General features: G+C 27.5%; 1 protein-coding gene across 1 annotated transcript; it reads left to right on the top strand.

Annotated features, from left to right (window-relative positions):
* Positions 1 to 5,230: 5,230 nt before the first annotated feature.
* LOC132936718 (PHD finger protein 7-like) lies at positions 5,231 to 16,253 on the top strand. The gene is made up of 5 exons (XM_061003479.1): positions 5,231 to 5,741; positions 8,290 to 8,405; positions 11,369 to 11,540; positions 13,526 to 13,702; positions 15,826 to 16,253. The coding sequence occupies exons 1-4, from the start codon at positions 5,617 to 5,619 to the stop codon at positions 13,653 to 13,655; spliced, it is 543 nt and encodes a 180-aa protein (XP_060859462.1). The 5' UTR covers positions 5,231 to 5,616; the 3' UTR covers positions 13,656 to 13,702; positions 15,826 to 16,253.
* Positions 16,254 to 17,140: the final 887 nt, after the last annotated feature.

Raw genomic sequence — 17,140 nt, 5'->3', positions numbered from 1 at the left:
TTAGGTATTAGAACAATTCACTCATATATTATTATATCAGTATAGGAACTGCTGCCTGCTGCACGTATACATTTTGGTATATTAGGTGTGTTAGTAAGACAGAGAAAACATAATAATAATATGCTATATGCGTTCTGGGATGTTGCCTGTAGACTATTATTACTAGTATTATTTATTTCGTAAATCGTAATATTCGAAACATGTTGAAAGTTAAGGTGGCTGGAGCGTGATATGTTTTAAGGAGTAATATTTAGGCATTTCATATAGCATTTATATTTAAGCTGTGTTGCTGTGTGAGAAGTAAATGAATATTAGTGTGTGTAATTCGTAAAATTCATAATCGCGTTCTCGTTTCACCGGGCGGCTCACCGCCCGCATATCGACCACATTACGTATTCCCGGAACTAACGGCCTACTCTGATAATAGTATAGAATATAGAATCTATATTCTATTCTGATACTTTTCAGGTATCTGTGATTACAATTAGTGATTCACTGATTTTGCATATTATAGTAGGGATAGAATATGATTGTTTTTAGTTAATGTTTACAAAACTGATAAAATACAATATAGTAGTAACGGGTTTACAAAATATTTATCGTTATAAAAAATATAAAATTATTTTATGTAAATCTATAAAATAATTATAAAAATTTAATTTCTATACATCTATTAGGTATAAACTTTCATAACTCGTTACACTTATATTTTTGTAAGACAATAGATTAAATATAGGTATTATTGTAATTTTATCATTGGTATGACATTTTTAAATAAATGTACCTCTACCTCTAAAACTAAAACTATAATAGTAATTTACTTTAATATTCATCTTTTATTAACTGTCTTAACAGAAAGTCCATATAAAATGTGGTAAGCTGAGTTGCCATTTTTTCATTCCAAAAACTATCGTCTCTTTTAATTTTCTCGAATAAAAATCCTATAAAATAATAAATATAATTAAGTAGTATAAAGTAATTTATATAAATTAGTAAATAAATATCTTATATACCTTTCGGTGTCCAAATACAAAAATAACAATACATTCTTTTTACCTATTTATTTTACTATTAGGCTTTGTCTGTATAAGAAATAAATAGGGCTCAGATTTAAATGCTCTAAAAATATAAAAAAAATCTCTTTTAAAAAAATGCGTTTATGACATAAAAACTCTAAAAAATGCGCTAAAAGTATAAAAAAAAGCCTTTCAAAAAATTCATTATTAAATAAATTTAAATAATTATTAAAAACGAAGTTATATTTGTTATATACTGTGCAAAAAAATGTTTAAATAAAAAAATTAGTTGCAAATTAAATTACATTTGCATTGCACTGTAATGAAAATTTATATTACGTACGTAGTACCTACCTACTTTATACTACTATGTAGGTAGTACTTATATTCAATGAGGTCAATTGTTTAGTCATGATACGAGAAATAGGTAAAACATGTCCTAAAGTAATAATTAGTACATTTGAGAGGTAAAAATCTCAATTTTCCAGTAGTTTTCAAAAGCGCCAGAAAAAATAAAAAATAAAATAAGGAAAAACGGTAATTTTTACGAAAAATCGATTTTGGGTGTCGGTGTAAGACTAAAAAATTATCGTAGTTACATCTTACATGCAATTTTCACTGACTGTTTATATTGACATTTTCTATACTCTAAGTAGACAAACTCATGAAGAATTTCGTATAGAATTTTCAAACCTTAGATTTAAAAAGAAAAATTTTTATGAATTTCTAACTCAAAATAAATTGCAAATTTTCGTGATTTTTACGTATTTTGTCAAAATTCGACCTTTCAAGACTTATTAAAAAAAATTATGACTGTATTTTTAATATTTTTTAACTACTATTGTGACAATATATTAGAAGTCTTGTATCAAATTTTGAAGCTTTTTTACCCAACGAATAAAATTTTATTTTCATTTATAAAAAAAAAAACACACAACATAGTAAAATCAATACATACTAAAACTGAATTAACTAATATTATTGTTATTGCATGTTCATCATCTCAGGAGTTATATCAATATTTAATTACTCAAATATAAAATCCAAATACAAATATCACCATATATTTTAAATTAATATTTAGAATTTTCAGTATGATTATAATATCATCCAATAGTTAATTAATACAATAGATTTGTAATATATTTTATACTTACTTTTTTAAATCTATTTAGGGAGTTAATATTTCCTTTGTTCTTCTTTCTTTTGGATAAAAGAGTTTTATTTTTTTTTCCATAACGCCAGTCTTTTTTACTGTCCATAGTACGAAGATGTCAAATATTTATTCCACAAAAAAAATCTCTCACTAAGGACTGCACATTAGTTTCAAACAACAGCAGACGTCTGACTAATCGAAATTCGAAATTCGAAAATCAAAATTAGAATATTACTTTTACTCCCCGTAGAATAATAAGTACCAACGACCGGTGGCGGACCGAAACAGTTGAGCCAGACGATATTAATTATTATTATATTGTGCCCACCGCCGCCGCCGGCGCACGTTTTCTTATCTTACATTATATTCCAGGAATATGATGGCAGTTTATTTTCAATTAGTACCTACTACCTATCGCCAAATTCACCGAGCCGATACATTTCCGCACTCGCAGGCACATGTCAATGCTATAGATTTTGTCAAATAAACACCACACTATTTAAATTACAAAAATGCCAAAAAGCTAGACAAAATTGTGGGAGTTGGATTAGACGGATTTTTATTTTGAAAATGGATATTAATTAGTCATTATGTCAGTAAGGGAATGGTCGAGGGGATTTTCTTAATAAAAATTCTTCGATAAAATATTGACAATTTAAAAAAATAAGAATTTTTGTATTTTATATATTTAAGTACGCCATTATTTTTTGTAATAATGATAAATTTCCACGGCCATGCTTTAGAAGAGTTGTTGAAGATTTTCAATTGGTTTTCAAAATTAAAATCCGTCAAACCCAAGTCCCACAGTTTTGTCTAGCTTTTGGCCTGTTTTACGTGATAATTTGTACCTGCTCCAGCCCCCTTAAACAGTAATATTATAGGAATGCGTTAGGTATATTACAGGAAATAGGATAATAATTATCAAAAGTGTAGGGTAGATTTACATCACCCCGAGGATGGCCAAAAGGATGTTCTTATTTAATAAATAAAAACACAATATTTTTCTTATACTTTTATTTCATGTCGCATGATAGGAACGGTCGTCGAGACGCGTATCGAACTTGAGAACAAAATAATATTCGTACGCGGGTCGGCCTACCGCTCGGCGTACGCCGTACGCACACACACACGCACACACAATACAATAAATAATTATTCGTTGACCCTTAAAACACTTTCGATAAAATACCGGACAAAACTTATGATTTTGACTATGTATGTACCAACTTGTTTTTGTTTTTAAACGTGTTATCATGATTATTGTATAGTATCTTATTATCTTATTGTCTTATCCGTTATTTAGCACACAGTACACGCAAAATAGTGTGCGATTTTAACCCACTATAAGTTTAAATTATACCATGGCCCATGATCGATAAAGTGTGCGGTTTTTGTCCATCGACATTTTTGGGGTAAAAATCAAAAGTGTGCGGTCTTTGGATGCAATCAAATTATTATATAGCATTATACGACCGGTTCGGATACGGGCGACGATCGGTTGACACTCGATCACCAGAAAACCCGCTATTACATAATTAGTATAAATTCTACAAAAGAAATATCTATTACATTTTTGTTACACGAAAACAATTCTAACGAAATTACGTAATGCGTTACAGTCTACAGATAAAGTTAACGCGTTACCTACTTTCATCACTTTCGAGTTTCGTTGCTGACCGTGCGTTATAGTATGCTTCTGTTTTTCATCTCTAATGCTTAAGAGGAATGCTACCCATACATTTGCTGACTCCGTATTACACACGCACGACATAGCAAATATTGTCGTTCAATAGTGTGCTGTTAGTTTTTTTGATATTAAAGTGATTTGACATTTTGACCTATCGTCAATTGTTTAGATAATAACATTATCTGTGCTTAATCGTTGGCTTTTATTAGTTTATTATTAATTTTATCGATATTTTAATTTTCAAGCAAGATATGATCATTTTTAATTTTTGATATTTCACATACCCATATCTCGCTTGAAAATGAAAATTTCGAAAAATCGACAACGCTTAAGCACAGATAATGTTCTTACCTAAAAGTTTTCTAAAATGTCAATTCATTCTAGTATCAGAACTGTTAGCACATAATTGAAACTATATTATAGTGAACGACAATTTGTTATGTCGTGCGTGTGCAAAGGAGCCGTTAAGACGAGACGACAAATGTATGGGTAGCGTCCTCTTAATACTTAATTAAATAATACAATTAGTAATCAGTAATCACCTATGCACTAATTACATCGTACGAATAGTGATTACGAACTACAACAGGTAGGTATATGTGTACAACCAATTAATTATTGAATTAGGTATCGACTTTAATATTGTCTACTATTAATTTTTTTCTATGCCAATTTATTTTAATGATAACATTTTGTTTTTTCGTGATATGCGGACCGCCATGCGCCGAGTAGGTACGTAAAGTCGCAAACACAAGAAATGCGTACGACACTACGACTTTAAAATTAACTATGAAGTACCTATACATTTTTTTCATTGTATCATAAATAATTGTATTTGTGCAGTTGCCAGTTGGGACAAATCCTTACAACGTTACAAGTTACAGTGAAGACAGATTAATACTGTGAGCGCTGTTGACGCCTATCGAACGGATGGTTAAACGGGTTCCCCCTGCGGGAAGTCGTGAGATTGTGTGTATTTCACCGACGTTTTGCATACATTTTGCATCAAGCGAAGTGTATACGAATGTATTTGATAATATTTAAAGTAGAAACTGTACCTATACTTACTTGCACGCATACAGTTGGCTATAAACGCGTATAAAGTTTCAATAACGAAATTAGTTTAAAGTAAAATAACCAATATAAAACTATATCTATATACATCCCGAATCGGGAGGTACAAATTGTTTCCACATTTCACCAGACGGCGTTATGTTAATCTGCTTGTCCAATTGAATATTTTTATCTTTTACGATGCCGACAAAAGTCGAAACGTCGTCTGCGACAACCGTTGTGGGGCAACTTACTGGTCGGAGGTATCAGCCGGAGGCGCTGAAGCCGGTTCGGGAAAACTTTTTCGGTTGCGCTGATAACATTTGGCAACACAAAAATTTTGCCGCCGCCACAGATATATGGAATCTAATATAATAAATCTATAATGTAAATTGTATATATTTTATCTAATATAATTGTTCTGTATGTCTATGGCCGCCGCACACAACTACGTCTTACGGCCCTCCTACTCTGTTGTAGCAATTTTTAATAAGCGTGTGACCTATACCAATTATTTATTTCGACTGTTTGCCGAGCGAAGCTGGAAGCGTCCGAAACACGTTTTTCTGCTTCCTGTGGCCTGTGCTCCTGTCCGCGTTGCTCAACATACCTTTACCGTCCAGACCGTTCACCGCTACATCTGACGCCTTTTGACGGTATCCGCTTACCGTCGCATTCTTTATTTTTCGTCGTCGCTGGATTTGATGGACATGGCTAGCTATTCGAAAAATACAAATATGACGTACAACTCTACCTTGGTCCATAAGTCGTGTAACGCTACGAAATGTCTATGTCCTTTCAAGGAGAAACGCAACTATCAAATAGAGTTGTAAGTACTTACTTCATTAATTGTTTTTCATAATAATAATGCAGGTCTTAGAATCGAAATGAAAAATTTAATTTTGAATTCAAGATCATTTAGGTATTCATATTTGTTTTTTTTTTTATTTAAATTAATCATAGTACCTAGGTAGGTATATTGATTTTATAATTTTACGATGTCTATATCGTTGTACAATGTCGATTTAATCGTAGGTAGGTATTAGGTATGATTTCAAATTAGAATTTAAGAGTGCGTATGCGGGTGTATGCGTTCTCTCTGTCTTACAAACGCATGACATAGCAAATCGTACGCTCAGCAGATCACAATTAGCTCTGTTTATTTAATAATCAGAGTAAATTGACCTATTATAAAATGTAGAAGTAAGAATATTATCTAATGAACCTTAGGGATTTTTATATTTTAATTTTAAAGCAAGTTATGAGTACCTATATTAATATTGTAATTTGTTTGTGCATTTTAAAATACTCATAACTTGCTTCAAAATTAAAATCTAAAAAAAAACCTATGAGGTTCACTAGATAATAATTTTACCTTTAGGTATGTACATAGATATATACTACAATTATATTAGTAATTTTAATGATTTTACTTTTTTCGTTTAATTTAAGGCATTTTAACATTTAAAACTTCTATTATGTCATGGGAAGATTAGTTGCTAGGTTTGTTGTCATGTTTTTTAAATACTTGATCCGAAAAATGAGTTGACTTTATTAATCAATTTTTATAAAACTCTATAATCAAACCTAGTTGTTTTTTGTGTCTGTCGAGATATTTAAATTTAGACATTTTATTTTTAAAAATTTCATAGGTAATATGTCTCATAGGTACTCACTTTCTTCAATCAAATCTGGCAAAGTGCTTTGGGAAAATTCTTCAGTACTGTCTGTATTGCTTTGATTTGTCTTAGCAATTATGTAAGGGCTATCAAAACCATTAAAAATTTTCTTCTGGTTTTATTTAATTTTAAACCATAGATTTTTTTAGCCTCCTGAAATGGGTCTTCAATTGTTTTTAATTTTTCTATTGCAAAACATATATATTATAAACATTTTAATTAAATATTATTATTATTTTATATTTAAATTTATATTTGCAAGTTAACAAAATATTCAGTAATTATTAATTATTTCAAATAATACTAATAGTTATTTTAATTAAATACTTACCACTTATTAAAGACCATAGACAATTAGAAATGTTTTGTTTTTCCTATTAGCAAAAAAAGAATTAGAGGTTAAATGTCAACAAAAAATACCTATCTTGTTTATTGATTATGATAAGGATGGGTAAAGATACTAGGTATTAATGTATTATAGTATCTATAAACGTGGTAACAAGTAACAACGAATCTAGGAAAAAAAATTCCATCAAAATAAGATGGATCAAGGTACAACAATTTACTAATTTACTAAAACTAAATTACAAATTACATTAAAATCTATATTACCTATATTAAAATTAATAATAAAACATTTGAAAAAAAACAAGAAAATAGCGTATTTTTTGAAGTAAATATTTTAAAAGTCACATCATATGCATAAGTGAGTGCATAAGCTTTTATCAACATGATTGTTCGTTTTTATAACAACTCAAAGTCAATATTTAGCCTATGTTGACATGTTATGTACAATATTACATATTTTCCTTAAATTGGATAATATGAAATAATTTCATAAAAATTGAAATAATTGTATAATACTCATATGTAGGGGAGAGTGTTGTACCTTGGGACCATTTTTATTAAATGTCCTCTAACAGCTCTAATTGTTAATATTTCACGTTAATGCATATTACAAATATTGTAAGTATAATAATCTATACATGAGTATTTTTTTTCCAAATCCTAAATCAACTGCCTTCTGAGATAATTTTATTTTTAAAAAAATAAAAAAATGGTCCAAGGTACCTACATTGGAATTTACATTGAAATATACATAGAAATACAAAAAAAAATTTTAATATATTAGGTACTTAAAAAATTATAACCCATTCAGTATATAGATAATATATAACCACTTAATCTCGCACTTAATTTTAGGTAAATGATAAAACATATTGTTCAATTTTTTAAACCTTAAAATTCATGATTTGGTCCAAGGTACATGTATACCAATTTGGAAAGAATGTAATTTTTTGGACCCTAATACTAAGTTGTCATCTGAATGGACAACATCATTAAATTCTATTCAATATTAAACGTAAAATGGCACTAACCCTAAGAACTTTTATCACAAATTTGAATGTAGAAAATAAAATTTAAAAATACCAAAAATCATTATTTTGATGGGCTAAATTAAATTTTTTTTATTATAAATGCATTAGTGATTTTATTGTTCTAACTGTGGATATATTTCAATGTTGTAGAACTAGTGACTATAATTTCCGCCATGAATTAATTCTTAACCAATTACAAAGGCATAAATAAGCATAAGACCAAGGTACAACACTCCCCTACCAATATTATGTTATTATTATTATTATACTATAATTCAAGTGGCATTACCTATCTAATATATTTTTATTTTCCAAACAGTGGATCATGGGAAATAATACTGTGCCACACATGCAATTTATATGGAACACATAGGATATGCAGTTTTCTTCAATGTTTCCAAAATTGGCGCTGTAAAACATGCAATGATGGTGCAGGTATGATTTATTATTAATGCATTAATTTTTTATATTCAATGTTTTATAACAGTGTTTCTCTTTATTATGAAGACAAATTGACTTTTTTTGGGTAGGTGGCCTTCTACCAAAAATGAATTACCAATGCCGTAGACTAAAAATATTAATAATAATTTTTCTTATTGACAATTTTATCATTTTATTTTAATAATATAATGCAATATTGAATAGGTAATGAATACAAAATTCGGTTGAATATATAGTTAATTTTTAAATTTAAATTAATTATTTGGTTTTTTTATCGTAATTTGTATACAACAGCGACCCATATACATATATATTTAATACAGATTCTCGATTTAAAATTATAGATTTTATATTATTAGATAAGTTTTCTAGGCAGACCTACCTATGTTATTTTATCTTATAAATAAATTAAAAATTATAAACTATATTATTGTGAGTTAGAGTATTCTGTAAAATATGTATAATGTTTTTATAAAATATTCTACATTATAAAATGTTCATAAAAGATAACCATATAAATTTGTATTATTTTAACAAAATAAAATATGAGTTAAATGTTAATAAAAAAATAGTAGGTACCCGTATTATGTAATTATAAAAATAAATCAGACTTTAGGGTAGTACCTATGCCTTATATATCATAACTAGCTGACCTTGTGTGACTTTGTTATTCGTATAAATGCCTACTCTTATATGACTCAAACTGTGCTACAGACATTTTCAGTTTCCATTTTTTTTAGTTTTTTTTTCTTTAAATATCAATAAAATTTTATTTGTTGGTTAAAAAAGCTTGAAAATTTAATAGAAGGCTCCTAGATTATTGTTTCAAAGGCAGATGAAAAAAATTAAAAATCCTTAGTCACAGTTTTTATTTATAAGCATTTAAAGTCCAAATCTTGACAAAATACTGAAAAATCACGAAAATTAACAAATTATTTTGAGTTGAGAATTCATAAAACTACTAGAATTCATAGTACTACATTTTCAAATCTTAGATTTAAAAAGAAAAATTTTTATGAATTTTTAACTTAAAAGAATTTGCTAATTTTCGTGATTTTTACGTATTTTGTCAAGATTTAAACTTTAAATGCTTAATAAAAAAAATTGGGACAATGGATTTTTAATATTTTACAAATATTGTTGTAACCGGTTGTAACAATATATTAGGAGCCTTGTATTAAATTTTCAAGCTTTTTTAACCAACAAATAAAATTTTATTGATATTTAAAGAAAAAAAAACTAAAAAAAAAGGAAATTTAAAATGTCCGTAAACAGTTCAAAACAAATCGAAATGTTTTGAATATGTTATCGTGTGCAGAAAATGCTAATATAAACAATATATTTTATAACCAACCATGAAAAATTGCATGTATCTACGTATATTTGTTTTGGAGTTACACCAAAAATTTAAAATTGATTTTGACGAAAGCCGATTTTGCGTAAAATTTCCCGTTTTCCTTGATTTTTATATTGTTTTTCCGGTGTTTTTGAAAACTATTGGGAATTTAAAATTTTTACTTACCGAATGCACCAACTAGATTCTCTTTTCCATCGAACATGATACTGTTGAAGAAATCAAAGCGGTTCTATTGCCCCAAACAGTGGTGACAGACAAAATAAAAAAATTAAAAAATTTAAAAAAAAATCACTCATTATTGTAAAATCAATACAATCATCGCTCCGCTCAGAATCTAGGATAGTAATAACTAATAGGTAACATGTTTTATCCTAAGGGGAACTAATTGCTAGTAGAAAATAACAATATATACCTATGCAATTATTATTTTACTAATAATTACTACTTACTATAAAAATTATAGTGACCAAATATTAAATCAGGTTAAATATATATCCAATCATTATGGAAATTTAATTAATTTAACCCCTGGCTACCATTTATATGAAAAATAACATAATATAAAACCAATGGCACCCATTTATAAAAATAAATTTAGATTTACATTGTGAATCTCAAAATCCTTGTGTGAGCACCTCTTCGAAGTATAGATTTTAGAAAATCCTGTCCGAGTTCACCACTACATGGTAGTAGGTACAAAGGTGCTATCAAAATGTTAAAAGTCCCTAATGATCATACTTTAGGGTCTACGTTGATTAATCAGTTAGTCGAATTTGATTATTCTGTATATACTATATACGTAGATTAATTAACCCAAGAACACACACTTCATGGTCTAAAAGACTGGGCTTATAGACATTTGTTCATTGTTTTTAGAATTCAAAATATTTAACCTAACCTAAGTTAATCTATTTAATCTATTTAACCTAATCTTCTATTTAGGTGATAAACTAAATTAGATATTACTCCCAACTGTATAATATGATCTGATGTCAGTAATATAAAAGTGTTACCAGACATAACCTTTTATTATATGGTCTAAAATGTTGTGTGTGTGCTCACAAAAACTCGATAGTCGATTATTTTTAAATTGTGTTTCCCAAAAATTGATGGTTGATAAACGTTATTGATTGTTATGTTATTTTTATAAGTGGTGAGATTATTACTAGTTGAATAATTATGGTTCACCATACTGTGTAGAACTATGAAGACTGTGCGCGAGTATTCTTGTGAATATTTCAAATGTATTATCTAGACTAGAGTTAATACTGTTGTGTTATAATGTCATATTTTTATCATTAATTAATAATTTATTATGTTGTGGTTGTTATGTGCGGAGAGTTACAGAGTGGGTAAAAATATATTTTAAACGTTTTTTTCATTACTGTAGCCTTTAGCACTAGTTTATTAAGGATATTAAAATTAATTAATATTAATTAATATTTATTTGACTGTTGAGTAGACATAAAATAAGACTAATTTGTAGTAAAGCTATAAAATTAGAAAACCAACTTTGTTATTTTACCTAGTTTGATTAAAATATTTGTTTTAAAGTATTCAAAATTAATTTTAGATACTTGGATTTGTTTTGGTATATCAGGTATGGAAGAAAAAAGATTGTTGTCTCAAAACAGAGGTATGGCCGTACATCTAAGAGGTGCCCCTTCGGCAACTTTACCTGACGCTTCTGCAGGGATCTTAGAAAGGCGTACTTGTACTATTGAAAAATGTTTATGTCCTTATAAACAAAACCGAAAACATCAAGAGAAGATGTAAGTATTAATTATAATAATTTTTATTTTATGCCCCAAAGTCAAATAATACAGTTAATTAAATATATCAGAGTTAGCGAGAAGGGGCAGTTGTAGATACTTACTCAATTAGTATGTTCTTAAATTGTGTGAAATATTTGTGAAATTGACATATTAATTAAACTTGTAATTTAAAACAATTTCATAACACATTTTCAACTTTTGTTGTATCAAACTAACCATACATGGTATGGTTTATATTGCTGTGTATATTCTAAATATCTAACCATATAATATGTAAATTGTATCAATAAATATAATAATCATTATTCCAATTTTAATTTCACATTGTTTTCCATTACATTATTATCAAATTGGATAATAATTATACATTATAGTGTTCTTGTAGAGTGTTTAATTAATGGAGGTAAGTATTTTATTAATTCACCATTGTGCTCAACTATGACTGTTAAGACAGAAAATCTGTAGGTACTTATACATATATTATAATATGCAACACTTATATTATGGTTGGGGTGATTACCAAACAATAATAGTTTTATAAAAAGTAAAATACTGTTATTAAAAGAACAAAAGTTAGTCAACATGATGACTGATTAGGTATATTAATGGAATCTTCTTCAAAGCATCAGACGAAAATAAAATTATTGAAGGTACAAAAGTCTGAGAAAAAAAGTATTTTAATCTCTAATATTGTTAAATATAATATTAAAGGATGTGGTATATTTAAACTTTTGTGTATGCTGGTTATGCGAGTTTCATCCCCATACCCTAAAATATGATTTGTGGTTTTAAAAATTTGTATTTTTGTGGTGCAAATATCATTAATACCATTCTTCTTTCTCAACGGCCCGCAGATCAATTTTTTTTTGAATATAATATGTATAATATTTATTATAAATATATACAATATACGGAATTAAATTTATAAATAATTTATTACCGTTTCTTTATTTTGTGCTACCTATATTTTCTTTTGATTAAGTAGTTTAGACTCTAAACTTTAGAGGTTTATTTTTATTAAAATAATATATATAATTTGAGATCAGTTTGTAAATTAACAAAGTTCTCGTGCCTTATTGTTTTATTTAAATTTAGTTAAAGTAACTTCATATACATATTCAAATTGGACCAGTCATTAAAGATTCTCTTCTGCTCCTTAGTCCGACATATTTTAGAGTATGGATCGGTTATTTGGGACTCTCAATTATCTATAGACTCTTTAATAATAGAAAGAGTCCAACGGAAATTTTTATCATTTGCTGCTTTTTCACTAAAAATACACTGTCTTTCTCATGATTACAAACCTGTCAGTATATCTTTAAGTTTATCTAGTATTCCTGATTGTAGACATAGTGCTAATATAACATTTTTAAAAAATCTTTTATCTGACATTATTGATGCCCTACCCTACTCTCTCAATTAAGTTTTAAAGTTCCACCATGTTCGACTAGATATACTCCTTCATTTTTAATTCCATTTTCTTCTTCTAATTACTTAGGTAACTCCCCTATGAACTGTCTTATGCGGATTTCTAATGAAGACCCCACTTTCAATTATCCTTAATAACACTGTTCAACTGGGTCTTTGCTTATATTATTTCACTCTATTAATTTTTAGTTTCATTGATAAATTGTTTATTTATTATATTTGTTATTCATTCATTTTAATTTATTGTTAAATTACTATTACATCACTTTTTGATTTGGGCCCAGGCCTTAATCTTATCAAAAAATAAAATAAAATAAAAATAAGCTTTTATTAATATTATTGTCTGTTTTTATAACAGCTCAAAGTCAAAATTGAACCTATATTGACATGTTGTTTACAATATTAAATTTTTCCCTTAAATTTAATAATATTTTAATAGCACTTAAGACTGTCATAAGATATTGCCATAATTATATAATATGTATATGATTATGTTGTTATTATTATTATACTATAATTCAAGTGCATTAATATATTTTTTATTTTCCAAACAGTGGATCATGGGAAATACTACTATGCGGCACATGTGGTATTTACGGAACACATAGAATATGCAGTTTTGTTAAATGCTTTCAAGCATGGCACTGTACAGCATGTCAAGCCAAACACAGCGGCATTCATTAAATTATCTAATTTTAGATATGTATGACAGCAATGATAACAGTATACAGGTAATACATATTAAATGTTTTCAGCCTATTTCGGGTGTGTGTTATTGATATGTTTTTATTTACGTATTGTGATTTTACTATTTCCCCTTAATACATTAATTTGTTTTAAAAGTTTAAGTAACCTTATAGGTAAACTAATAATAGTTAACAATGTGTAGTCGGTAGCATGAACTACACAGAACTAGACACTACAAACAAATTTGCAACCACAAATTGTACAGGTTTTATACACATGCAATGTAATTGCACACTGTATGTTAGTAGCATATTTAACAACAATTTTTATAGGATAACACACGGTATTAGTATAATATTGTTGTGTTAGTGATTTTAATTTAATTTTTAGTATATGAAAAAAAAAAAATTGTTGTCATTAAATATTATTTTTTATGTTTATTTTATGTTTTTACCAACTTTGACAATTTCTTCTTTTTGGAACATACTTTGGTTTGTCTTTGATTTATCATTTGTGAATATGAGAACATTTTCATTCTTGTTAAGTAATAGGTAATAATAAATGTCAAAACTTAATTTTTATGGGACTCGCCGGGAAATATTAACAGATTTGTTTCGTTTTCTAGAAAATATCTATTGTTTTTTCCAACACATTGTAACTTTCACAGAATATATCTTTTAAGGCAGATATGAATGTATATATATGTTTATTTGGGTATATTAATCTTCATTTTGATTTAATACTAGTCAATGCTGTTTCTGGAATTGAATCATCTCCTTTTGAAACATAATAAATAATTATTTTTACCAAAACCTTTTTATATATTTTACTTTTAAAATATTCTCTCATTGCTTTGAAACATATGCTACAACTTCTTTTTTAATTTGGTAACACAAATGACCGCATATATAGTAGGTGATGGAATCTCTAGTTGAAGCAAGGCAGTAATTATGATCCGTAAAAATATCTTCTACATCCTAGTAATAATCTTTGATCAAAGTATCTAAATTGTTTGTAAACTTTCAATTTTGTTCTTCCTAACAAATTCTCTAGATTGAAATATTTCTTTATGATCAGTCACTGTAATTGTTGGTTTATCTGTTGTCTTCAAAATTGTACAATCCCCAATTTTTAGAAGTTTTAATTATTATTGAATAACAAGATAATATAGTGCAAACTTTCAAAAAAATATGTATTGTGGGGTTTTCTTTCTTAGTAATTTTTTTCCGTCATATTATTTTTCTAATTGTATAACCATTTTATCAATTCTTAAAGTATCTAACCATTACTAGTTAATTTATATTGGTGCCAATGGCAAATATTTACATATAATTGAGTTATTAGATACAAAACTTGAAACTTACTTTAAAATCATTACTGTTCTTTTTTATGCCCTCTGTAGAGAATTTCTTAATTCGCACATCAAAACATCGATTTACAACAATTGTAAAATTTTCTATTTTTGACTAATCTTAAGATTTGCTAATTTTTGCATTTCCCTATAGTATTGAATGCCATTTACCATTGATTCAGTTAACACCCTTTAAAAGAAATATAGATTTATTAAAATTAAATTAACTGTATCAAGTATTTTACATCTTAGAAATGCCTGCATAGCTAACTTGACTGGCATTTTAGATAATGTATCTAGATGTAAGTGACGTTCCAGTTATTCTTGGATATACACGTTTATTTGATCATTTTTTTACTGATTCCATTTATTATATTCTTGTTTGTTCTAATAAAAAATAAAAATATGCTACATAATCACTCATACTACTCAAATTGATGTAATTATTAAAACTATACAATTTTTATAAAAATGCATTGTCATAAAGTATTAAGCATTATAAGTTTTTGGTATTTTTGTGGTCATTTTTAATGTTTATAAATCATTTTAACATTTTTCTTGTGTGCATTTTTTAAAGATGTTTAAGGTCATATTATCAAGTTCAGAGGATTACTCATAATATATAAATGTACAATTATTTCTATAGCGTTTGACTTATGTTTATGCTCCAAAACCCATTTACACATTGTTCCAACTCCTCAAATTCGGACCTAATAATAGCTAGCTACAATTCAATGAGTTCTACTAAGATTCTAAAAATGTTGTTTTTAAATTAGTATTGATTGAAAATATATCTTTACTTTGCTGATTTTACAGGTATTGATTTAACTTCAAACAACTACAATGGTCAGAATAACACATGCAACATATAAATTATATAATAATTGGGCAATCAGGTAAATATTATACTATATTGTTCAGGCTGTATACATTATGCTTACTATACAAAATGAAACTTATTGATTGGTTTGTCCCGCAGGCCGCATTAGGTTTTCTGCTATATATGTTATATATATGCTATATAGATTAAGCTGTTTACCAATTTAAAACTACTTTCTGAAATTACATATAATACTTTATACATAGTTTCATATGTTATAAATAATTACTAGTTTATTTAAATAAAAACTCCATAACACTGTCCATCATTACTCAAATCTAACTAAGGTAATTTTACCTGTGTACTTATGCTGTTTCTTATATTTGATTGATAGTGCCTATTTACTTTTATTTTTTTATTGAATATTTTCTATGCAAAGTTTTGCTCACATAATTTAAATTTTAATTATGTGTTAAGAACTGAAGCTTATATAACAATAATAAAAATAATACAATGACTAAGATAATATTATGTTAATTTGTTCCTCATACATTTTATTGTATTGTTTTCTTTTTTTTCTTGAACATTTTGTGATGAAAGTATTAATTGTTCTTACTATGACATTTTTAACTATAACTATTAAGAATCCAAGTTATATAATATGTTTCTTATATATTTTAAGTGTATTCTGATTTTATTTTTTTATTGAATATTTTGTAATCTAAGTTTTGTTCATACTAATACATTTTTAATTATGTGTAATCCTTGAATGAAAAATACATTACTTTCACATTACTCGTTGAACGCAACATCGTTGTATTTTGTATTTCACTGTAATATGGTGATAAAGTGAAGTTGTGTAGAAATAACACAATTTTAATTTCATCTACCATTCTAACCACTGCAGTATACTCATTATTAATTAATAGTTATTATTATATCTTTCTAATAATATAAAAATAAGTATTTCGATTATTTATTAACACTTGTTATTAACAATGTTGGGTAAGTAGTTGCCCGAGTAACAATTTTAAGGTTCAGTGTCGGTTCTGGAGTACCGTGCATGTAACACAGTGCACACACCGTCCTAGCGTGCAGGATAAATTGTTTATGGTGCACATTCTGTGCTCAAGGGATATAAAATAGGGTTAAAAAAAACCGTTTCTACTGGGCACAGCCGTGAAAACTATGTACAGTGCACCAAGAGTACAACCATGCAGAACTTGACGGTGCAGTTAAAGTGTATTGGTGTCTGTTTGAAATCATTCTTATTTTGCGTACATGACATTATGATGCTACGGTGCTCAACGA

This window comes from Metopolophium dirhodum, chromosome 1 (assembly GCF_019925205.1).
Source record: "Metopolophium dirhodum isolate CAU chromosome 1, ASM1992520v1, whole genome shotgun sequence".
Taxonomy (NCBI): Eukaryota; Metazoa; Arthropoda; class Insecta; order Hemiptera; family Aphididae; genus Metopolophium; species Metopolophium dirhodum.
The sequence above is the reverse complement of the archived record's forward strand: the minus strand, read 5'-3'. Positions and strand labels throughout refer to the sequence as shown.

What these genes read in the sequence shown, in the direction of transcription:
- LOC132936718 (XM_061003479.1), top strand. Translation starts at nt 5,617, where the DNA reads ATGGACATGGCTAGCTATTCGAAAAATACAAATATGACGTACAACTCT. An exon ending in CGCAACTATCAAATAGAGTT is followed by an intron (nt 5,742 to 8,289) that starts GTAAGTACTTAC and finishes TTTTCCAAACAG; the next exon opens with TGGATCATGGGAAATAATAC. An exon ending in AACATGCAATGATGGTGCAG is followed by an intron (nt 8,406 to 11,368) that starts GTATGATTTATT and finishes TTGGTATATCAG; the next exon opens with GTATGGAAGAAAAAAGATTG.